The 27146-nt window shown below is 33.0% G+C and overlaps 1 protein-coding gene across 2 annotated transcripts in view; it reads right to left on the bottom strand.

The window, feature by feature from the left end:
• The window catches only part of LOC127700226 (adenylate cyclase type 2-like), a 102470-nt gene extending 75399 nt beyond the window's left edge, over positions 1-27071 (bottom strand). For both annotated transcript variants that reach the window (XM_052203648.1, XM_052203647.1), the window contains exons 1-3: positions 26775-27071; positions 3053-3880; positions 1192-1338 (exon numbers count right to left, since the gene is read on the bottom strand). In XM_052203648.1, the coding sequence (XP_052059608.1) occupies positions 1192-1338; positions 3053-3841 (936 nt within the window). In that variant the 5' untranslated portion in view covers positions 3842-3880; positions 26775-27071. The remainder of the gene's footprint in view (positions 1-1191; positions 1339-3052; positions 3881-26774) is intronic.
• Positions 27072-27146: the final 75 nt, after the last annotated feature.

A 27146-nucleotide genomic window follows, 5' to 3' on the forward strand; every position in this document is an offset into this window, starting at 1 on the left:
TTGATCAGAAAGAAGCATCTGTCCAAGTTCAAAATTACACCAAGGTCTGACAAAGTCACTTACATATGAAATAATTTAAACCATGACTGTATCTAAATATAAATTTTTAAAAACCTATGTCCAATTATTAATAAAATTTGAAAAAATCCAAAATTTAGCTCTGTCTTTTGATCATCAATAAGTGACAATATAGACTCTGCCTGAATGGACCACAGACTGACACAGTTGTTACTGGATGAATAAATACATTAAGACATAGAATAATACAACAACTCCACAAATGGTGGCTTTAAAATCATACATAAAACATAACAGGTGTTATAAAATGAAACAGGAACTATCTTCTATCATGTGTTCTACAGAATTATCTGTCTCACACCTTTCATTCATAAATATTTACTCCATAGAATAATTCATATGATAATGAATGGATAATTACAGGTGAAAAGTACATCAAAACAATTGTTTCTAGTATGATGATATCATGATGTAGCAATTCATTTTTGATAAGTACAGTAATTTGTATTCTGTTAATCACCTAATGAACAAATGTAGCTTACAGATTTTGCTGACAAAAAAAAGAAGCTATATAAAAGTATCTGAAGCTAACTGGACAAGAATTTTCTAACAAATATAAATTCAGGGAGTGAAGAACATTTGAATATAAAAGAAAATTGAGAGAATGTGCATGAGAGAACTATATCATAAAATCCTCAACATACCCAATACAATCAAAACAACACTGCTTTTATTGCTGTTCTTTATCTTGCTGTTTATTACAGGTCTTCAATCAAGAAATAATTTTTAAGCAAGAATGTGGTAAACCCAATCCTTCTTATCCTTTAAGCTAGGGGAGCAACCATTTGATACTCTTGGGGAGGGGACAAGGATTTTCTTTTAAAAAAAAAATTTAAAAAAATGCTTGCATCAAGAAATGAGGAAAGAAGGTCTTCTGTCATCGGTTTAAAAATGTGACTTGGATACAAATTACTGCCTTCTATCAGAGATTTAAATGACTGCTCCCTAAAAGAGAGGCAAAACATACCAAAGGAATATCTAAATGTGTATGTGTATTTATCATCAAGTTCTTCATTGTGTGTGTGTATGGGTGATATAATGTTACATAAAAGGTTCTATCTGCATTTATACAACAAGATTAAAAATGATACTTATTTTATCCATTATTCTCACCTCTTTATCCTTGACAACAATATGATAAATAAGTGTCCCTAGCAACATGACCATTGCTAAAGTAACCAAAGCAATAGTTAATGAATGTTTAAGTTGAACACAATAGCACTGATAAAGTTTCTCAATTTGTAAATTGTGAAATGTTGCCTGAAAAGAAAAAAAATATATAAGTTTTCAATGTGTCTCTTTTTAAAGAATATTTTAAATCAAATGTATTAAAATATATCTCATAAGATTTTGAACATAGTTATTAATATTTCTGTTCGTATTGGTTGGGTACATATAGGTCAGATCGACATTGAAATAAATATTTTATGCATATTTCAGTGTGAGAACAAGGATTTGTATACAAAATCCTTGGTGAGAACAACACAAACTACATTTCCAATAGGAACTTTGAATATAGTATGTTTGTAAATATTGTCATGTTTGTCTTGGTAACAACCCAATATTTGGATTTTACACAAATGAAATGATTTGATTTGATTTGATTTTGACCAGAGACTTTCTATACTAACATATATAGAAAGTCCCTGTTTTGACTGAAAAAATCATGCACGCAGAGACTTCTTTAAACTGTACGACAGTTTTGGGATTACGAAACCACAGACCGGTTACTTTAAATCATGGACCATCACATGTAAATTGTTTTAAAATAGCTCTTGTATCTTCTGATATGGTAAACTTGTATAAAAATAATAAACATTCTCTCCAGATTAGCATATCTCAATATGCGAAACAAAAATACACTATCACAGATAGAACGTATAACTAATATGCGTCCTTGATCACAGTAAGCTCCATGCTTTTTTTTTTTTTATTTGTCATCCAAACCAAAAAATTCAGTACTTTTATTAGATTTATTCGAGTTGTAATGCATGGTAATTAAATTGTGGCATAAGGCGGCATGTATTAAGCAATGATTAAATACATATCAAATGCCGATCTCCTGTTAAAAATGTTCCGCTGTCTATAAATCGATCAAATTCATGATAAAGTGGGCTATAAAGTTTTATGATAAATGATTATCACTTGAATTATTCAAGGCTAGCTTTAGAGCATCTGCTATCCTTACTGCATGGTCTTCATTTGTTATGTCGCCACACAAATTCATCACTTAAATCGTCTGCTCTAAGCAAGCTTCCGTTCTGGTGGGAAAAGGGTCGTTTATTAATCCATTAAACTGACAGAAAATGCTAAAATGGCTTTAGATAAAATCGACAATTTGCTTTTATAAACAAGGCTGTGAAATGCAGAAGCATACATTAGGCATGTCAAAATCCGTACGTTTTCTCATTTTAACTATTTAAGCTTAGGACTTATATATGATAGTATTATATTAGGATATAGTTTTTCTTTTTTCCAATCATATTGTGCTTAATATTGTTGTAAATGATGCCCTTTATGGGTTCTTGATTAGATTAGATTCTTATCTTAATTCTTATGTCTTTTATTGTAAGTAACACAGAAGCGTAGCCAAGTTATTTTCAATTATTTTTTAATATGACTCATCCATTAGCTTCACTTTCAAAATGAATGACCCGGTTGAAATAATTTTCATAGAAAATGTCATATTGTATAAAATTAATATCTCAGAAATGAAAAAAAAATTCAATGATTCATCGGACAGAAACAATTAGTTACAACCTATGAAATAGCGGTATTCCGAGAATATGAAGTACATTGAACTAGACTGATTTTGTGATAAAAATGAAGACAGACGGTATATGTAATAAACTTTTTATGGAGAAAACAAATGAAATGTAAATTCCATCTCATTAAACACGTTTTAAGTTTTTTACTTAATTTGCCATTTTTACGTTTTCTGCCATTAAGCATTCATATCGTCTTTTATACGTACCTTAATATGCGTTACAGAAAATTCTTTCCACCAAGTGGTCTTTTCTTGTATCTCAGGAGGCATTACATCTCGCTGACTGCGTTTTCTATACCGACTGTTTCTACTTAACCGTTGAATATTAGTAATTGAAAATTCATCGCTCTTTGGAAAGTCATGCTTTCCATTACTGATCTGTTTTCCATTTTCCAGATCGGTCACACTGCCACTGTATACTCCGTTCACAAGACCATTCGGTAACGTCAGTGATACTTTTTTTTTATTTGATGAATTTGTCAACATAAATTCATTCTCTCTGTTCGAATTTATATCCTCCAAACTTTTGTTCGGTGTATCTTTGAATTGCACTCTAGGGCAGGAGTGAATAGCCGTACACGGACTTAACGTTTGACCGTCACAAAGACAATCTATATATTTTCCTCTTGATTCCCCATTCGTTTTAATTTGATGATAGCAATTTGCATCTCGTATATCCTTTACAGAATTTCTGCTCTCTAGATTTGTATCCAATTCGTTTTCGTTCATTTTTTCTCTCTTTTCATTCAGTCTATTTGAAATCATTTCATTTTCACTCTCACTGTAGTTATCTATACTGTGACATTCAGCGTTACTATCGATGTATCGAAGCAAGCTTGGATTACTGTCGATATAATCGAGACGTCTCTCGTTACATTTCACGAACTCCGCCTCAGATTTCTCATAATTTCCGGAGTTGTTCGAATGTGAAACATCCTCCTCCGGGCTACTTATGTAAAATGTTATGTCAGAACATTCAACCTTCGGACTGGTCATCTTCAAATATGTCTACAGGCTAGTATTCATAGCGAAATTCTGAAAATTAATATTAAAAAGACATGTTTACGTGTGTGAAAACAAGGGAAAAAATACATGTTTAATAATCCGGTGTCATGTAAGTGATTTACTAAAAATCTGATAGATAATCAATGTAGAAATGTACATGTATTAAATATACTGAACACATGAATGAAGCTCTTTATTACGATAGAAGTATTAATTAGTAAGCAATTTTAGTCTTTTCACTCAAGTAAATTCAATATTTGAAAATCGGAAAATCAGCAGACATTTCACTGTAGTACAGCCATACCTACATGGTGAAAAAATAATTTCTATAGGATCGATTGTGCCCCCCCCCCCCCCAAAAAAAAAAAAAAAATAAATCAAAATCAAAACTGAAAAGAAAACAAATCAAATCGTGATATAGTCGACTGAAACTGTTAGTACCTAGGTAGCTGGAAATACCTATTGTAAATTCAAAATTTAATATTCTACTTTAAAAAATATGTGTTTGTGAACAACTATTAATAATGTTAATTAATTAAAGTGGATCTTATATATGCTGTAATAGAATAATACAATCAATATTTAAAATGTAAGTTTTTATTACTGTGCAGAACATTTTAACAGACGTTCTATCTAGTTTAAAACCCTAGTACAATGGAGCTCTGATCATTGAATAAAAGGAGCATTGGGTGTACACAAATGCAACAACAACCTAGTACTGGAAATTCTGTCTTATTTTTCTTTCTCTTTTGTAGTGTAGAAACGCATGCATGTGAATTACTTACAAAATTATATTAGATTTTAAAATCTATAACCACTCGTGATTCAAAATATCGGAACCAGGTGTCTGATAGATCCGAAAACGGTACACATGTTACAACTCATCACTGCCAAGCTGCTGGCCAAATATGTAGTCATTCTGTTCGGTAGTTCAGGACGAATGTGTGACAAAAATATCATACGTTAATTAATTCAATTGAGATAGAAGGAAACTATTTTCAGGAAAGTTTTCATATAAAATACTTTTAGAAAATCCACCCAAGTCTTCTTTTTTCATAAAATTCCTGTGAAAGCATTAAACTAGTCTAATAAATAAAAAAAGGGGGAACTTATAAACCGACAAGTCGGAATGTTAGTTTATATCGAACATTCAAGGGAATGATACATCTCGTAAAACGTTAGTATAAATGCCCTGGTGCAAGGTTAAAATTTTATCTAACAAATAAACCGTATTTTCTGCACCAAAATACAGCCGGGGTTGCGATTAAAATCAGTATTTTTTTTGTATCAGTTTTTGTTGTTCAGAAATCCTTATCCAGATTGTTACCCGGAAGTATTAAGAAAGTGTACAATGCGAAATCGGAATGCGTAGTTTAATCTGGTTTAATCTCATTCAATTTACTCATCAATTTATTAATGACATAACTACTAGTATGCAAATCATAAATATATTAGAAAACTACGACAATATTACAAAATATATTTAAGTATACTTTCATTAATGTTGAGTTGCATAGTAGACATCTCCTTTAATTCACAATGCAACACTTGTTAAATAAATACTTACAGTACTATATACATACACCATGTATAGTGATAAGTAAAAACAATGTAAACTCCTGGTCTTATTCCAGTGAAACAAAAGTTTAGATTTTTTTCAATCAATGTAAACGTTTCTTCAACATGACAGGTTTACATGGAAACCTTTCAATGATTCAGTGTTTACATGGAAACCTTTCAATGATTCAGTGTTTACATGGAACCCTTTCAATGATTCAGTGTTTACATGGAACCCTTTCAATATTTCAGTGATTTCATTTATGTGTATACAAAAGTCTTAATGTCATTTATGACAGATTTTAAATGATTGCGACATATTTCTCAGTTTATTAGGGCAGTTTTGATGAATTGTTTGTTTACATGTAAACAAATGAACTAGGACCTCACTTTACAATGTTTACCATAACTTTATTTAGTATCTTTTTATTTCTGATTTTTACCTGGTCAGAGGAAAGAATTCCACCTGGTCATAGGAAGGAATTTTACCTGGTCAGAGGAAAGAATGCTACCTGGTCATAGGAAGGAATTCTTTCTGGTCATAGGAAGGATTTTTTTCTGGTCAGAGGAAGGATCGGGACAAGGAATATAATATTAGTTACAACTGTAACAATATAGAATTTTGTTTTATTTTGCAATAAATCATGTAAATTATTCAACTTATTTTGACATTTTCTGTAATTCGTCTATTTTTCTGTAATCCATTACTCAATATAATATGGTACACAGTAATAAAGCCAAATTGTAATGGTAGGATAGATTTTAATTGGGAAAAAGGGGAAAATATAAACATACACTAAAATTAATATTTAGGCAGTAATGTCTGATACAATGCTAACAGCGTTGTCTTTAAAGATTAATAGGAGATTATAGAGTAAATCATATCGACTTAAGAAAATTATTTTTCTGGTATACGGAATATGTTTGAACTTTGAACTATATAAAACCTTAAGTCTATAACGTCATGCAAATCCCTGATTACTAAGGTTCAACTTAACAATGTCACACTTTATCTGGTTACATATGGTTTAAAAGTACAAAAAAATCCATTAGGTCAGTTTCTGGGATTACTCCATTGTCACGTTGTTCAAGACATATTATTTCAGTTGAATAAAAGTAATAATAACAAATATAAGAAGACATCATAATGGCCAAACGGAATTGGTGAGAGACAAACAACAATCCGCTAAACACACACAGAAAACTACAGATTCAGCAACACGAACCCCATAAGAAACCGGAAGTGAACTAACTGTTCCAATAAAATTGACGAAAACACAAGCCTATACACTTTAAATAGTTCTGTGAAGCAGTATTTGAACATAATTATATGTCTTTCTTTAAAAATATCAGCAATAGTGGTAGTTTTCTTTGTAAAAAGTTAAAGGTGTTAGTGTAACAAACTCGGTGTTTATCTCGTTTTAAAAAGAAAATCTTACTGTTGCGTGTTTTCTGAATCTACCGCACATCTCTTTGTCTCTTTGAGAACATGACCATCAAAATAACGTCAATTAAATAAAAAAGATGTTCTTTTTTCTTTTTTCCAAAGAAAGACTTTCAAATCTTCACGGTTTATTATGAAACACTGAAATATCTCACCGACTTTACTGATTATGAAAGAATTGGAAATCCAGCTCTGACTATATATATATACACCTCGCCAAAAGTTAAGCAACACCTAAATGTTTTTGCTTCTATTTTTTGTTTTGAAATTAAATTTGATACTGCTTTGTTTCCATATATTTCGTTAATCTATTGTTAATCGACAGGTAAGAAATGCAGGTAAAGATTTTATTCCTAGGTATCTTAAAAACAGGTTTTCGAAAGCTACATACAAGTTTTTTTCCTTGCAAGTTTCGTGCAATAAAATGTTAGGTGTTTCACGTGCTGTTTTGTCAGTGTATACGATAAATATTCTGTTTTTGGAAGATGCAAAGACGTAAGTTAACAATTGCACAGAAATGGCAAGTCATTGGTATGCGCACTACTGGTTTAAGTCTGCGCAGAATAGCTGTTCAATTTGGTGTATCATACAGTGTAATTTCGAGGTTATTAAAGCGCCATAGAGAAAGTGGGACCGTTGATGAGCGCGAACGTTCTGGTAGGCCACGCTAAACATCTGCAAGAGATGACAGGGCTCTTTCACAGTCAGCTCGTCGACATCCATTCACTACAGCTCGCCGCTTACGCGACAACTGGGGAATACATGGTCGCGTGAGTCTACGAACTGTTAATCGCAGACTAAATTGTGCCAATTCACGTGCCCGTAGGCCAGTCAAAAGACCATTGCTGACTCTTAGGCATCGTCAAGCTCGACATCAGTGGTCACGTGATCACCGCAATTGGACTTTGAGACAGTGGCGTCGAGTCCATTGGTCTGACGAGAGCAGATTCCTCCTACATCATATTGATGGGCGCATGCGCGTATGGCGTCCTCAGAATACAGCATACAGGGAACAGCACATCCTTGGAACTACAGAGTTTGGTGGTGGGGGTGTGACAGTTTGGGGATGCTTTTCATTTGACTGCAAAATGGACCTGTATGTTCTGGATGGGACTATGACGGGTCAAAAATATCGCGATAACATCATCCGGGATATCGTTGTGCCACATTTTGACAATCACAATCTTGAAACTAGACCAATATTCATGGATGATAATGCTAGGCCACACAGGGCACGCATTGTTTCAGAATATTTACGTCAGGAGACAATTGACACTATTTCTTGGCCAGCCATGTCACCGGATATGAATCCCATTGAGCATGTCTGGGATGATATTGGTCGAAAAATCAACAACAGGGTTCCAGCTTGTCATAATTTACAGGAATTACGAGCAGCCTTGATTGAAGAATGGCAAATAATTCCTGTTAGAACATTACGACGCTTAGTTCAAAGCATGAGACGACGTGTGGATGAACTTTTTCGGAAGCGTGGAGGATACACTCGCTACTGACCTAAATTGTACTTTAATGTATTCACAAATTGTCACTCTGACTCGAGTTTTAAAAAGAATTTCGTGTATAGTGTAGAGCAAATTTGTCAAAAACTTCAGTATATTAAGTTTAAACTTAATCTTGTCTTTTTTTTTTTGCCATTTTACAACCATTTGCCTTAAATGAAATAGTCAAAAATTCAATCATGAAAATAGTCTAAACTTGCACTTTTCAAGTAACATTCTGTATGTTATCTTATTAAAACACAAATTCAGTTCATTGCATCGATATTGCGATTATTTAGGAGATCAGTAAAAAACGATTCTGAAAAATTATCAGGTGTTGGTTAACTTTTGGCGAGGTGTATATATATCAACACTGATCAATGATCCATGAAAATGAAGTCAATGTGATATCAACCCCATAAGCAGGGTATGCATACAATATCTTCCTTGTAACATATATATAATATATAAGTTTTAGTGATCAAGAATCTAATGTTATTGCGTAAACATAACGTTGATAAATGGACTGTAAAAAAAATGGAGTCAAGAGCAAGTGAATCCCGTCAGAAAGGCATATGGACCTTTCAAATACAACCATTACATACATCAACATCGAGAATCTAATCTTGAAAGCTTAACATTGATCAATGAACCAAGAAAATAAGGTCAAGGTCAAGGTCAGACGAACTTTGTCTGACGGACATTTACACCTTATAATCGATTCGAATATAGTTAACATATAGTAACTGCTAAGCTGACCTAATCACAAAAATAAATGCTGACCAATGAATAATGCAAATGAGGTAAAAGTCAGACGAACCTTGCAGACAATGTTATTATTGTAATTAATATCATTTGAAATTCCAAATAGTCGCATAACATTTACGATACCAATTTTACTGCGCCAGTAAACTTTCAACTTATTTTGATGTTTTCGTTAGTTTCAAAATTCAACTTTCAATCAATTATCCGTTTAAGCTGTTTTTGTAAATATGCTTCGGGGCAGCAAAAAATAAGAAAAAGAAAAAAAATATTTTTAAATTAAGTGTAACCTAAATCTTCAGCTAAAACGCTCATCAAAACACAGACTACTGTATCCGTAGTCATTTTCAAAATATCGATACGATTAATTAACTTTTGAATTTCATATAAAAAGCATTATTTGAACTTTTAAATTGTAGCTAATTAAGTATATTTGATGTACAGACGTAGAGCTTTAATAAAATTGGCTATGGAATACAATTTAGTTGTAACAGTCAGATTTTGAATTTAATAAATTGAAATGTACATAAACAAAACGATAAAACCTCACTTAAAAAATACATAATTTACATTCATACTCACAATTAGGAAATTTATACAATTTCTACCATTTTGTAGTACCGTTGTGTCATTTTATGTCTAAAACACAATTTATCAAAATTTCCCAAATTTTAAGCAAGTTCTTACATCACTAAGAATAATCTATAAATGAAATGCCTAAAAAGGAAGTCTTACTTTAAATCATAAACATTGATCTGACAATGAAACAAATTTTTGATTAAACCCAATCAAGAGATCATTTGAGACTTGAGCACTTTACAATATCTCTAAGTTTGTAAGAGAATGGTAATCCCTTTCTTCATGGTAAGTACTCTCTATCGCTCGTACTTAATCATGAAGAAAGGGATTATCATTCTCTCGCTCTAAATTTCATAGTACATACCTTTTCATAGACTAACCGTTATGAATTCATTTGGCATGTATTTATCGGTTTAGCTGTTTACAATTTCTGTCCATATCTATTATAGTTTTACGTTTATATGCAAAATTCTAAAATTTGTTAACAATTTTCATTCAAGGAAAATAACCCCTAACATGAGTAATCTGATTATATTTGTACTTATAGGAAAGTAGGTAAATCTTGACATACTGAACGTTTTCTCCCTTTCAGATTTATCTTTGTCTATTATTAATCCGAGTTAATCGACAACTACTTTCCTTTACCACTATTTTGTGTTTTTAGCCCTGGTGTTCATGTCGATTGATAGCCCGTAAGATAATTCCTAAACTATAATCTGTCACGAATGACCATGGATATGCTCCAAATTTCTTAGATCTCGTCCACTTTTCCTCGATTGTGACACCAACGAATGCGATTAATCGCTGAAGTTTTACTTGCCATTGATTAGAAACACGACGGGTGCGCCGCTAGAGCTATAGTCTGCTTATACCCTCCAGATTACTATAACACAATCAAGACTTTATCATGAAAACCTGACCTATAATGGTTTACTTTTACAAATTGTGACTTCGATGGAGAGTTGTCTCATTGGCACGCATACCACATTTCTTATATCTAATTAAGTTTAATCACTGAACCGTGAGAAGAGGTCGAGGTCAAATGAAACTTGTTTAACGGACATGTTCCCATTAAATCGGGCAAATGCCAGACGGAAATTTCTTACCACAAAGCATATGTAGATATGTACAATATATTGATTATTCGCCTCTTTTACACTCTGATATATAAAGTGTTTACAAATTGTTTATACCAGAAAACGCTGTCCTATATCCTACAAGGAGTCTATTAATAGTTTCAATATTCTAGCCCTTTTTATTCCCCGTCAGTGCCCTATATCCCCTTCGCCTGGCGGCTCAGGAGATACATTGTATAAACCACTTTCGTTGAATATATGCCCAAATCCCCTGTGCACATCAGGAATAACATATAATATTTGCATTTTACGTCTGTAGGAGACACATTCAAAAATTTTCTTGCTACAATTTCCGATCCTTTTTCTTAAGAAATCGTCTAACTGATGATGTTTATATATCAAAGTCAGATTTTGAAATTAATAAAACTACTGCGTACCATAACTGTTTATATAATCACACGGAATTAATGTATTTATATATCCGTAATATCTCAATTTACAAAACAGGAAGTATAACTTCGTACTGAAGAATTTACAATGTTTGGGCCTTTTTTGATACGCAGATGTCATTTAATTTACTACCGGTTTGTTCTTCTGACTTAAACATTTTGTTTAAACTCTACCAAATTCATATTAAACAGTCAGTAATGAATATAAATCATAAAAGTCACAAAAATAATATCAAATAACTGTACAAATGGATTTTGATTTTACTGTAAATTTCGTAAAAATATGAGAGACATGCAAGCTCAATCATACTCATACTGGTCGTATAAACTGAAATCAAAGTACTGAAGTACTGAACATCGGATGACTGCAAGTTCTGGTGGATAGTCACAAGCACTTGTCTCAGAAAAAATAAAATATCTCTATACCTGAAAGTTAGGTTAAGGGACATAGATTTTTTTTCTGAGACAAGTTCCTGTGTGGATGATGAATAAATGACAGAGAATTCAACCTCACTGTAATAATTATTATATTGTAGTGATATAATCATGGGACAATCATTTGTTATCAGTATAATCTGGTTTGTTGTTATATATTATATTAATATTTGTACAACAGTTATATATCTAGCAGATCATCTTAATAACTCTACCGGCAAATTTTCATGCATTTATACCATCATCTTATTCTAATATTCTAATGAAAGTGCAGTGCAAGTGCATGGTGGACACTCTTCTTTAATAATTCGTTTTTCTAATAGGTTTGATTTGAGTAGGCATTCATATTTCTCCCGCTAATGAATATGTATTGAAGAAATTAATATTTAAAAAGCGATAAGAGATATTCATCCGCAAACACAATTTTTCGGTACGTGTGCATAGATATTAATGATTTTTTTACTTAAATATATATATTTCACACGACAAAACATTTTCATATTATTTATTTATGTTCTTAAAAACATTTTCATGAGTATTCATTGAAGAAATGAATTTATAACAAGCGATAAGGAATGTTATTTTGCACTCGATAATATCCGCGTATTAATACAAAATACGTTCGGTTATCAGTCAAAAACGTAAGTCACGTGGGTAGAAATGTCTGCGGCAACATAACACCGGAAAGCCCTCAAGGTCATCCGCTGTAAAAATCATATACTAAACTGACAAAGTAAAATAATCACTTTCGTTTGTTCACTTTATAACCAATTAAACCTATGAAAATAAGAACAATAACTTCATATGCATATGTTCTGTACATTTCAACGGGCTCGGAACGTAATGTTACACTATAGAAAAAACAAAGTTCACATTATCATAATACTTTTTATTTGTTCCTTTACTATGGAAGAAAATCTTAAACTCGATATCAGAGGAAACCAAGCCACGGAGTGTAATTTTTTTTTTAATACGATCTTTGATTATTTTTTTTTTTTAGAATTTAATCAATATTCTAGGGTTGCGCAGGAACATATATATTGATATAGATATACTGTTCCCAGGGTTGCGTGAAAGAAGGATCACACATAAGGTCAAATAACTTCCAAAACTATTATTCCTGTGTGAGTAAAACAAATAACAATGAAAACCAAAACTTTAAACAAACTCTGTCTCATAGAACAGAAGACCTAAGCGTACAGTTCTATCTCAGACCTCTTGAAATCGAAGACCTGAGTTTGCAATCTCTATCTCAGACCTCTCTGAATCGAAGACCTAAGTTTATGATCTTCGTCTAAGCCCTCTTAGAATCGAATACCCGACCCTACAATATTCGTCACAGCCCTCGCAGAGACGAAGACATTAACTTATAATCCCAATCTCAGACATCTTGGAACCTCCTAAATTCATAATGTCCGTCTGAGACCTCTTAGAACGACGAGTCTGTTCGGGAAATCACCTTTCCAACAGTAAATAAATAATTCTAGTAAACAACTTATCAAAGGAAAACTCATCATAGATACCAGCCTTATAATTCTGTACGACAGCCAAGCGTTTCGTCTACAAAAAACTCATCATAGATACCAGCCTTATAATTCTGTACGACATCAAAGCGTTTCGTCTACAAAAGACTCATCATACATACCAGCCTTATAATTCTGTACGGCAGCAAAGGGTTTCGTCTACAAAAAACTTATCATAGATACCAGCCTTATAATTCTGTACGGCAGCAAAGCGTTTCGTCGACAAAAACTCATCATAGATACCATCCTTATAATTATGTACGGCAGCAAAGCGATTCGTTTACAAAAAACTCATCATAGATACCAGCCTTATAATTCTGTTCGGCAGCAAAGCGTTTCGTCGACAAAAACTCATCATATATACCAGCCTTATAATATCTGTACGGCAGCAAAGCGTTTCGTCGACAAAAACTCATCATATATACCAGCCTTATAATTCTGTAAGGCAGCAAAACATATCGTCGACAAATACTCATCATAGATACCAGCCTTATAATATCTGTACGACAGCAAAGCGTTTCGTCTACAAAAAACTCATCATAGATACCAGCCTTATAATTCTGTACGGCAGCAAAGCGATTCGTTTACAAAAGACTCATCATAGATACCAGCCTTATAATTCTGTACGACATCAAAGCGCTTCGTCTACAAAAAACTCATCATATAAACCAGCCTTATAATTCTGTACGACAGCAAAGGGTTTTGTCTACAAATAACTCATCATAGATACCAGCCTTATAATTCTGTACGGCAGCAAAGCGTTTCGACTACAAAAAACTCATCATAGATACCAGCCTTTTAATTCTGTACGGCAGCAAAGCGTTTCGTCGACAAAAACTCATCATAGATACCAGCCTTATAATTCTGTAAGGCAGCAAAACATATCGTCGACAAATACTCATCATAGATACCAGCCTTATAATATCTGTACGGCAGCAAAGCGATTCGTTTACAAAAGACTCATCATAGATACCAGCCTTATAATTCTGTACGGCAGCAAAGCGTTTCGTCGACAAAAACTCATCATAGATACCAGCCTTATAATTCTGTACGGCAGCAAAGCGTTTTGTCGACAAAAACTCATCATAGATACCAGCCTTATAATTCTGTACGGCAGCAAAGCGTTTCGTCGACAAAAACTAATCATAGATACTAGCCTTTTAATTCTGTACGGCAGCAAAGCGATTTGTTTACAAAAAACTCATCATAGATACCAGCCTTATAATTCTGTACGGCAGCAAAGCGTTTCGTCGACGAAAACTCATCATAGATACCAGCCTTATAATATCTGTACGACAGCAAAACGTTTAAACTAAAAAAAACTCATTATAGATATCAGCCTTATATTCTGTACGGCAGCAAAGCGATTCGTTTACAAAAGACTCATCACAGATACCAGCCTTATAATTATGTACGACATCAAAGCGTTTCGTCTACAAAAGACTCATCATATAAACCAGCCTTATAATTCTGTACGGCAGCAAAGCGTTTCGTCTACAAAAAACTTATTATAGATACCAGCCTTATAATTCTGTACGGCAGCAAAGCGTTTCGCTGACAAAAACTCATCATAGATACCAGCCTTATAATTCTGTACGGCAGCAAAGCGTTTCGTCTACAAAAACTCATCATAGATACCATCCTTATAATTCTGTACGGCAGCAAAGCAATTCGTTTACAAAAAACTCATCATAGATACCAGCCTTATAATATCTGTACGGCAGCAAAGCGTTTCGTCGACAAAATTCATCATATATACCAGCCTTATAATTCTGTAAGGCAGCAAATATTTCGTCGACAAAAACTCATCATAGATACCAGCCTTATAATATCTGTACGACAGCAAAGCGTTTCGACTACAAAAAACTCATCATAGATACCAGCCTTATAATTCTGTACGGCAGCAAAGAGTTTCGTCGACAAAAACTCATCATAGATACCAGCCTGATAATTCTGTACGGCAACAAAGCGTTTCGTCGACAAAAGCTCATCATAGATACCAGCCTTATAATTATGTACGACAGCAAATCGTTTCTACAATAAACTCATCATAGATACCAACCAGCCTTATAATTCTGTACGGCAGCAAAGCGATCCGTCTATAAAAAACTCATTATAGATACCAGCCTTATATTTCTGTACGGCAGCAAAGCGTTTCGTCTACAAAAAACTCATCATAAATACCAGCCTTATAACTCTGTACGGCAGCAAAGCGTTACGACTACAAAAAAACTCATCATTAATACCAGACTTATAATTCTTTACGGCAGCCAAGCGTTTCGTCTACAAAAAAATCATCAGTGACGCTTAGATCGGAAAAATATTAAAAAACCAAATAAAGTACGAAATTGAAGAACCGTGAGGATCCAAAATTCCGAAAATTTTTGACACAAATACAGCTAATGCATGTAATCTATTCCGGGGGTAGTAAGTGAAGGTAAACTCGGTGAATGAACAGTACAGGTGATAAATACTCATAATATCACAAGACTTCTTAGAAATTCCTGAAATGAATAGAAAAGCAATAAACAGTTTGTCTGAGTCGTAAATTCATTCTTGAATCACATGATACCAATGCTAGACAATGGAATTCCATGTCAAAACGGGATATATCTTGATTAGTTCAGATGGAATTGATTTCGTTTCATTTTCAATACCAGAAAAAGAAACTCACTGACCTCGTAAGTCAACTGTATGTACTGTCCCAATCTTAAGGGTGTTAAATCGACTTACACCATTTAAATACACTTTTTATCTGTTGTCGTTTCATGATTTTTTTCCAGCCCTAGTTTTATGTATAAGAATATATATATAATTTTATTGTCGTAATCTTTTGGTTGTACTTGCATACTTTCAGACTTTAAAAAACTCAGAAGAGATCTGGAACTACAATAGTTGACGTATGTATGATTGAATGAAATCTTAAATAACCATCGCACTGCGAAGTTTTAGGTTCGGTTATACGCTAAGCTTATTCAATGGAAAACAATGTGGTTTTAGTAAATATTGAATGGTACCATCACGTAGTTGTTCTACAGGTCCAGATATAGTTAAAAAAATGACCTACAGGTTATAGTTGACACATCTCGCATTTAACATGATCATATTATACAGAATGTTGAATCCCGATACAAAGTGGCTACTAATATAGTTAAGCTTTAATCTATTCATAATCTGACAAATTTAAAATCACCTTAAAACATTAAACGGATAAATAGACTATTCTGTATAAAAAAAAAAGAAACTGTTTCTGTATATAAACAAAGAAAAAAAAAAAAAAATAACACGTGCAATACACAAGCAAAACATCAATAAAAAACTTATTGTAAATATCCACTGTAAATATATACTTTTTCATATCCAGCTCAGAGTTTACGAAGAAAAGGGACACTTATATGTATATATTTCTTTACGTCAATAAAACTTAAAAAATTACTTACATTGAAAACAGGAATAACAGAAAAACTCATAAAATTTCCAAATTGTAGTGTTTTTACCTTTAATAACTTCCTCATAATTGATTGTTGATTAAACATCCTTTTTATAACGGAGATAACTGTCCTCATTTGAACAGTCGCATTTAAGTGATCACTGTTATTAAGTATGAGATGAATCGTTATACCTCTGATAAAGTGTCGGGATCAATATTTCTGTGTCAACGACGAACATATATATATATATATATCCGTGATATTATCATATAAAATCGCAACCAATTCATTTACACTTTTAAAACTTCACTCTTATCACGCTCATTTCAACAATGCTTGTCATTCGAACAATATTAAAAGGTTAAATTTGTTTTTTTTTTAAATAATTGAAAGGTATTTTGTTCAGTTAAAATCAATTGTTCATGTTTGTGCTATATCAGAGACATCTACAAAGTATATTATATTATACGTCTCTGGCTATTTTATCTTATAATATGTACAGTCCAACAAAAGTTTAACACCATCTTTACTTTTAAAAAATATAAACGCATTGAGTTTTCTTCCATTACCAATCCACTTTGAAGAAAGGTTTATTAACCATTCAATAGCATGTGAGTTCACACTCACTTATTGGTTCTTATCGCTAAATGTTTAGTTTTCGTAATAGTTATACACCGAGGGATAGGTGTGTCTGGATAAGAAACCCAGTCGGCCGGAGGCCGGAGGGGTTTCTTATCCAGACACGCCGTATCCCGAGGTGTAACTAACTTACACCCCATTATAAACCCTATGTTTGTTAAAATTGATTATTAAACAAAAAAAAAAGAAAACGATAGCATATTTATTGACAATATCAAACCATGATTCATGAAAATATTTTTTTATTACATGAAACCCCGCTAGTAACCTTTCTTCGGTTCAAACTTTGACAAGTGAGTATATTTTACAAATGTCAAGTTGTTTTGCATATACCCGTTAAATCCTGTGCTAATATGGATCAGCAGGTCAAGGTTGACTGTTTCGTGTATTCTTATTACAAACAAAAAATACATCATGCTCCTTGTATACAGTTGTCAATATGGACGGGTATAAGACGGACGACATTTTGTGGCAAGCGTTGGATTTGGTAGAAGAGACTAAAGGTATAGGCAATATTATAACCCAAAGTACTTACCTGTATCAGTTTAATAAAGGTAATCATAACTGTATTTTATATCTTACTATTTTATCAAAAACAAACCCCCCCCCCTCCCCTTCTCGAGAATTAACAAACATTCATATTCGAACATACTAAGGGATAGGTGTGTCTGCATTAAAAACCCGACTACCAGACACGCTCAACATACAATATTGAATATAGAGGAACTCCCTTTTGGGGGGCAATCAGGTGCTGATCCCGGGGGGTCCCAACTCAAGAGAAAAAAGGGGGGTCCAACCATTCAAATGCATTGATCTATTAAAAAAAAGTCGGGTCCAACCCGCGGAATCCCCAACCCCTGATCGGCCACTAGGTAACCAGGGGGGGGGGGGGTCCGGGAGTTAGAATCCCTATTTTTTAAAAAGATCAATGCTTTAGAATAGAGACATATGACTGGGATAAAAAAAATTACCTTTAAGCTTGAGTTTTTAAAGGATTATTTTTGTATTCCATATAGATGCTTATTGGAATTTCCTAAAATGTGTTTTTTTAATATCATGTAACAATTTGTAGTGAACACTATTAGTAATTTCTTATGTTCAAACTATTAAAAAAATAATCAATTTCTATTGTTACGAATAACAATGGGCTTTGTTTGCGGGATGTAGAAGCAGGGGTTTCCAGAAACCCCGCTCGTCACACCCTGTGGTCAAAATCCATTGTTATTCGTAACAATAGATCTATTCAATTTACACATGTTTCAGAAATAGAAACTATGAAGTATAACAATAGAACTGGGGTGTAATTGGTATTATTTTGTGGAATGGTCTTTTGACTTTTCGTCTACAGGATCATTGTGCTGTCTGTTCATCTTCATCTTATGATTTTTATTTCCCCAATTGTATTTTTACACTTTTTATTATCTATGGGTTAAATATAAGGCATATATATATGCTTTCAAATGATATTTTAAAACAAGTGCAAGCGTATACGTAATATTATTACATTGCTTATTACAAACCCCGGTTTCCAACGGTTTACCAAAAAAAATGCCTAACTTGAAAGAAAATAAGATCATTATCAAAATACCGTGTTTTTTTTCTGTTAAAAACTGTCTTTATAAATTTCGAATTTTGAAAACTGTCGTCATAAAATCTGTCGGTGTGTAAAAGTTCTCAGGGAGCAGTAAGGCAAACTCAAGTTATAACCAGACAGAAAAATTCGTTGGGATCAGTAAAGCAAACCCAAGATATCACCAGACAGAAAATATCGTCGGGATCAGTAAAACAAACCGAAGTTATTATCAGATAGGAAATGTCGTCGGGATCAGTAAAGCAAACCAAAGTCGTCACCAGACAGAAAATGTCGTCGGGACCAGTTAAGCAAACCAAAGTCGTCACCAGACAGAAAATGCCGTCGGGATCAGTAAAGTAAACCAAAGTCGTCACCAGACAGCTAATGTCGTCGGGATCAGTAAAGCAAACCAGAGACATATATACACAGAGATTGGCAACTGTAACAGTGGTCAGCGAAATCCAATTAAAAACACGCATCACACGAGACTTTAACGAGATCGCCATTTTGCATCTGATCATGACAAGTTCACCACCGCTTCGATTTTTATTTTACATCAAGCTTTTCAAAACAGCATAATGTAAGTATATATTTCAATTTCGTAAATTATTTACCTTGTTTTATTCAGTTTGTAGTAATTGTTAGTTAAAATATTGTGACGATTAACGTTTTATTGTGGTCAATAATAAGGGGAAAGCTTGGCCGACATGGACGTTATGAAAATTTTTTACACGGACGTATTTTTTATTAAAACCTTTTCATTCGAAAAGGAATAAAACCATTTATGAGATGAATCACTTTTCCCTAGACATACTGGTTTTGTGTAAATATGTTGAATTTTTCATTAAATCACCCACTTTGATGCAATTTACAATTAAAATTCAGTATTCTCGCTGTCGGCCACGTTCAATTTTTAAAATATAAAGACAGGCCCTGTCCATGTCTACAGTCAATAAACTTTTCCATCTTTAGAGAATAATTATTCCCAGCACATGAATTACTTTCTTATGACATACTGGATTTGTGTATAACAGTTGTTTTTTACATATTTTCACCCACTTTGATGCAAGTTACAATTAAAAATGACCATTCAAGCTGTCGGCCATTTTCATTCTCTTCAATATAAAGACAGGCCCCTGTCCATGTCTACAGTCAATAAACTTTTCCATCTTTAGAGAATAATTATTCCCAGCACATGAATTACTTTCTTATGACATACTGGATTTGTGTATAACAGTTGTTTTTTCCATATTTTCACCAGCTTTGATGCAATTGACAATTAAAAATGACCATTCAAGCTGTCGGCCATTTTCATTCTCTTCAATATAAAGACATGCCCCTGTCCATGTCTACAGTCAATAAACTTTTCCATCTTTAGAGAATAATTATTCCCAGCACATGAATTACTTTCTTATGACATACTGGATTTGTGTATAACAGTTGTTTTTTCCATATTTTCACCAGCTTTGATGCAATTTACAATTAAAAATGACCATTCAAGCTGTCGGCCATTTTCATTCTCTTCAATATAAAGACAGGCCCCTGTCCATGTCTACAGTCAATAAACTTTTCCATCTTTAGAGAATAATTATTCCCAGCACATGAATTACTTTCTTATGACATACTGGATTTGTGTATAACAGTTGTTTTTTCCATATTTTCACCAGCTTTGATGCAATTGACAATTAAAAATGACCATTCAAGCTGTCGGCCATTTTCATTCTCTTCAATATAAAGACATGCCCCTGTCCATGTCTACAGTCAATAAACTTTTCCATCTTTAGAGAATAATTATTCCCAGCACATGAATTACTTTCTTATGACATACTGGATTTGTGTATAACAGTTGTTTTTTCCATATTTTCACCAGCTTTGATGCAATTTACAATTAAAAATGACCATTCAAGCTGTCGGCCATTTTCATTCTCTTTAATATAAAGACAGGCCCCTGTCCATGTCTACAGTTTATAAAATTGTCCATCTTTAAAGAACAAATGTACCCATCACCATTGATCACAGGAATTACTTTCCCAAGACATTCCGGTTTTGTGTATATAAATTGTTTTTTTTTTCATTATTTCCACCACTTTGATGACATTTACAAGTTTATATACATGTATATTTACATTCAGTATCTGACAGCATTTTTTTTAACAGGATCCTGCATGTTATAAAAGAACAAATATGTTGATCAAATTAACCTAACAGTGCAGCATACAAGAGATGTAATATCATACATGTGCTGAATGTAGGACTCCCTAGCCTTTCTGATCGAAAAAAAGATTCCCTGGCAGACAGGAACAACTATTAGTGATGACTTTTTTCAAATGTTACTGCACAGTCATGTAGTGGACCGATTACATGTACTACTATCAATGTGATACTAAAAAATGGTTTTGTAAGAGAGAAAATGACATGTGCATATCCTGACTGTGAAAACACCACATTATTGTAGTTCAAATATCATAGTTCATATGCCAAACTTGATGTACATGTGTATGCGATTTTTGTGCAAGTGATGGTGACATCATTGAACTAAGAATAAATACAAGACTCCGCATTCAATCTATTGCATTTGAAACAGAAGTGGCAGTTGTGCAGAGACTATACGGATAAAAATGCAAATAAATATCTTGTGTTCAACTTCATTTGTCTTCTTTACGTTTACAAAGTATACATGTACATTTACAATTTTTACATACATGTATAACAATATGATGATGTAGTATGATTGCCAATGAGACAATGATTTACATGTATGACTATCATTGGAAGGCCACTCTATAATATCTTTGTATATCATGAGAATGGAAATGCTACCTTTGAAGCATAAAGGTAGCATAATGTAAAAAAAGGGAAAATGTTCATTTATTCAACAACACTCCTGTGAATATATAACTTGACAGTACTAAAGGCAAAATATTTCGTTTCACAAATTCCTTCCTCTCCTCGGAAAATAACATATTTAATTGTTTACATGAAATGACAAAATGTGTAGAATAAGAAGCAAGAAATGTTCACTCTACTTGTACACTACTAGTCGCTCATATTAGTCATTATCTATGTTTGTTTCAGTCCTTTAGCAATGGTGCTTGTTTATATTTATCTGTTGTGTTGTGTAGTTTCAGTTTTACATGTCCTCATTCTGTGATCACTGTTTCACCTCGCCTATTTTGAAAAATGTTAATGCAAATATTTTCTGCAATAAATTGAAAAGGCACAGCTGCTATGACTATTCAGAAATGTGAGGTATATGTCAATGAGACAACAACCCAACGACAAAAATATTCTTTGCACATCTATGAATGTTTAAGAATTCTTGTGGAGGTCAAAAGCACATAAGGTGTACTTATATTTTGGTGACCTGGTACATGTATGTACCTATTGATGCATTCCGTCCTAAACATAAATTGTGTGAAGAGACCAAGCAGTTTATATGCTTATAAAAAAAACTGATATTAAAATGAATTCCTGTATAACAAATTCCGGGAATGAGACACTATTTTAGTTAAACCAGATGAGATATTAGTGGTAAAGGTTTAAACAGAAGCAGGAGATGTCAAGGGGCAATACAAAAAGTACAAGGTCATGTACATTGTAACACAGATAAAAAAATGACAAATGAAAAGAAAATAACAGCCCACATAGCACTGCACCGAAACATAAACCCACGAAAGATCAGATAAAACTTGTCTTCAATTTTAAATCTTTCTAATTTTAAACTCGAGTTTCACTACCCGATAGGAAAGAGTAAAGATAAGGATGTTGCAGTACTTCTGTGGTCTATGAAACAGAACATTAAAATTCTACAGTTCAGCAGAGCATTTTACTGTACTTATGATACACGTTGTTTTTAATCATGGTCTGTGATATTAAGTCCATAAAAAACTACAAATAATGACGGATTCATATTCAATATTTCATGACAGCAAAAATAGTGATTTCAACAACACTGTACATAATGTACGTTCATTTAGGAAATTCATGCAAAGGTTCCACAAATAATGCAATATAGTGTAGGTCAATCAAAAATTAATCATTTAAATCCGTTTTCCACGAGACAAAATTCTACTGGCTACATATTTTTTTTTTTATATAAAAAAGTTGCTTTCTGATTTCTTTTTTTGACATGTTAAATGACTATTTTTGTTCCTGATTGAATACTATAGTAGAATGTAGGACAGTAAGTCACAGGACAAAAAGTCACGGACGAAAAGTCACAATTCAGTTTTGAGATTATTTTTCTCTGAACAAGAAAACACTAATTTTAAAAATAATTTTTTGATTTTTTATTGAACTATAATATATGAAGCAACTTTGTAATTAAAATTTATTCAATAAATATCAATGATGATCAAATAATTGTTATGATAACAAAATGTCAAAGTGGTTTGGCACTTACATGGCTTCATGGTGCCAAGAAATATATTATTTGCATGATTAAAATTTAATAATTTTTCATTTATCATGGCTTATGAACAATTTCCTGAACTTAAAAATGAATAAATGTAAAAAAAGATATTATTTGAAGATCTTTCTCTTATATATTCAAACAATTGTCAATAAATTATTTGTGATTTTTTGTCCTATCCAATTTGTGACTTTATGTCCTGTGACTTTTTGTACTGTGACTTTCTGTCCGTTTACCCTATTCATAGTATAGCCCAGTGTTTCTGTTAAAATAAAGTTCTGGTCATGGTTAAAATAATGTCAGAATTTGTTTAGTTGTAAAAACAATTACCAAGTAATAATCCACTTAGAACTTCACCTCCGGCAAAATTCAGATGATCGGAGGGCAATAAATTGCGTAATCGCACACCTGTGAATCCAGTCACAACTCTAAGGAAATAATGACCGGAAAATCGGACACACATAATTTCACTGTGTAATTTAGAAGCAAACTTTAGCAAAGAAATCTTTCTTGTAATATCATGATCATTACCAGATTTTACTTTTTAAATTAAAAGAAATGCCGAAAAAAAGAAAAAAATATTTTCTCAATCAAATACATTAAAAAAAATACAACTATTTCAAGTAGTTTTTTAGAAAAAGAATTTATTTGATCTGAAATAAGTTTTCCTATTACTTTTCTTGATTAGCTATCGAGGTTATTCATCCCTGACTTGTCTACATGTAGTAGAATAATTATCGACGAGAATCTCATTCCGGGCCGCGTTTTTTAACGGGATTTCACGGAGTTGCCAATCTCTGTGTATATATGTCTCTGAGCAAACCAAAGTCGTCACCAGACAGAAAATGTCGTCGGGATCAGTAAAGCAAACCAAAGTCGTCACCAGACAGAAAATGTCGTCGGGATCAGTAAAGTAAACCAAAGTCGTCACCAGACAGAAAATGTCGTCGGGATCAGTAAAGTAAACCAAAGTCGTCACCAGACAGATAATGTCGTCGGGATCAGTAAAGCAAACCCCAATTTATTACCAGACAGAAAATGTCGTCGGGATCAGTAAAGCAAAACCAACTCATCACCAGGCTTTCAGTAACTGCGAGTACTCTCAAATCGTACTTTCGTTTTAATTTGACCTGTTGAAACAATTTGTAATTCATTTCTGTTATTCAATGTTTACTTATTTTGTGTTATATCTCGTCTTACTATTCTTAATATGTACCACCTTTGATAAGTATTTAGTATGACGAAATTTTTTTTTACTTCTGTACTCGTACTATGAATAACAAATTTATTTTGTAAAAAATGTTTCTGTACTAACAACAAAATTATTATATTTAAATTTACCTGTGTACGTTACTTTATTTAACGCCGTTTTGTCCTAGGTTAAAGTTGCCTTTTAACATTGAAACTTTTTTTTTATTTATATTGTGTCATAGATCAAACTTATTCGTTCAGTGTATATTTACTTGTTTTTGTGTATTTAAGGAATGACTGTAATATTTTTTCTGTCTATGAAGAAATAACATCAAAAATGTGGTGCACACTGAATAACCCGCGTAGCGGGTTATTTTAAAGTGTGCACCACATTTTTTATGTTATTTCGAATAGACAGAAAAATTATTACAGTCATTTCTTATAATTTAATTCTAAATTCCATTTTAAACCTGAGTAAACCATGAAAAAACGTTGATGACGTCACGGTCACATGACAAAATTATGTCTATGGGCTGATAAACAAAACAACGTCAGCCAATCAGAAGACGCGTTACATCCAAAATTAAATTATTGTCTTTTTGATCGAGTTAAGCCATTTCAATTGATATTTCATTGTGTGTATTTTTATGTTGTAATGTTATACCACTGTTTCAGGTTAGGGTGAAGGTTGGCGCCTGTTAAAACGTTTAAACCCGCTGCATTTTTATGCACCTGTCCTAAGTCAGGAGCCTGTTTTTTAGTGGTTGTCGTTTGTTGGTGTGGTTCATAAGTGTTTCTCGTTTCTCGTTTTTTATATAGATTAGACCGTTGGTTTTCGTGTTTGAATTGTTTTACACTAGTCTTTTTTGGGCCCTTTATAGCTTGCTGTTCGGTGTGAGCCAAGGCTCCGTGTGGAAGGCCGTACTTTGACCTATAATTGTTTACTTTTTACACATTGTGACTTGGATGGATAGTTGTCTTATTAGCTCTGTTATCACATTTTCTTATTTATATGAAATGTCGTCGGGCTCAGTAAAGCTAACCCCGATTCATCACCAGACTGAAAACGTCGTCGGGAACAGTAAAGCAAACCAAAGTCGTTACCAGACAGATACTGTCATCGGGATCAGTAAAGCTAACCCCAATTTATCACCAGACAGAAAATGTCGTCGGGATCAGTAAAGCAAACCCAACTCATCACCAGACAGAAAATGTCGTCGGGATCAGTAAAGCAAACCCAACTCATCACCAGACAGAAAATGTCGTCGGAATCAGTAAAGCTTACCCAACTTATCACCAGACATGAAATGTCGTCGGGATCAGTAAAGCTAACCCCAATTTATCACCAGACAGAAAATGTCGTCGGGATCAGTAAAGCTAACCCAACTCATCACCAGACAGAAAATGTCGTCGGGATCAGTAAAGCAAACCAAACTCATCACCAGACAGAAAATGTCGTCCGGATCAGTAAAGCTAACCCAACTTATCACCAGACAGATAATGTCGTCGGGATCAGTAAAGCAACCCCCAATTTACCACCAGACAGAAAATGTCGTCGGGATCAGTAAAGCAAACCCAACTCATCACCAGACATGAAATGTCGTCGTGATCAAACTGTATGAGCTGTCCCAACCTAAATTAAGGGTCTTGAATCGACTTACACCATTTAATTCACTTTATATCTGTTAACCTATCATGATTTTTTTCCAGCCCTAGTTTTATGTATAAGAATATATATAATAATTTTATTGTCGTTATTTTTTTGTTAGACTTGCGTACTTTCAGACTTAAATGCAGAAGAGATCTGAAACTACAATAGTTGGCGTATGAATGATTGAATGAAATCTTTAAACTGCGAAGTTTTAGGTTCGCGGTTATACGCTAAGCTTATTCAATGGAAAACAATGTGGTTTTAGTAAATATTGAATGGTACCATCACGTAGTTGTTATACAGGTCCAGATATAGTTAAAAAAATGACCTACGGGTTATAGTTGACACATCTTGCATTTAACATGATCATATTATACAGAATGGTGAATCCCGATACAAAGTGGCAACTAATATAGTTAAGCTTTAATCTATTTGTAATCTGTCAAATTTAAAATGACCTTAAAACAATAAACGGATAAATAGGTGATTCTGTATAAAACTGATGATAAGAAGCTGTATCTGTATATAAACAAAGCAAGTTAAAAAAAAATTAACACGTGCAATATACAAGCAAAAAATAAAAAACTTATTGTAAATATCCACTGTAAATATATATTTTTTCATATCCAGCTCAGAGTTTACGAAGACAAGTGAAATGTATATGTAAATGTTTCTTTACGTCAATAAAACTTTAAAAAATTACTTACATTGAAAACAGGAATAACTGAAAAACTCATAAAAAATTCCACATTGTAGTGTGTTTTTTACCTTTAATAACTTCCTCACAATTGATTGTTAAATGATTTATTTTAAACATCCTTTTCATAACGGAGATAACTGACTGTCCTCATTTGAACAGTCGCATTTAAGCGATCACTATTATTAAGTATGAAATGAATCGGTATACCTCTGATAAAGTGTCGGGATCAATATTTCTGTGTCAACGACAAACATATATCCGTGATATTATCATATGAAATCGCAACCAATTCATTGGCACTTTTAAAACTTCACTCATATCACGATAATTTCAACAATGCATGTCATTCGAACAATATTTAAAGGTTAGATTTATTTTT

This window comes from Mytilus californianus, unplaced genomic scaffold (genome assembly GCF_021869535.1).
Source record: "Mytilus californianus isolate M0D057914Y unplaced genomic scaffold, xbMytCali1.0.p SCAF_5, whole genome shotgun sequence".
Lineage (NCBI taxonomy): Eukaryota > Metazoa > Mollusca > Bivalvia > Mytilida > Mytilidae > Mytilus > Mytilus californianus.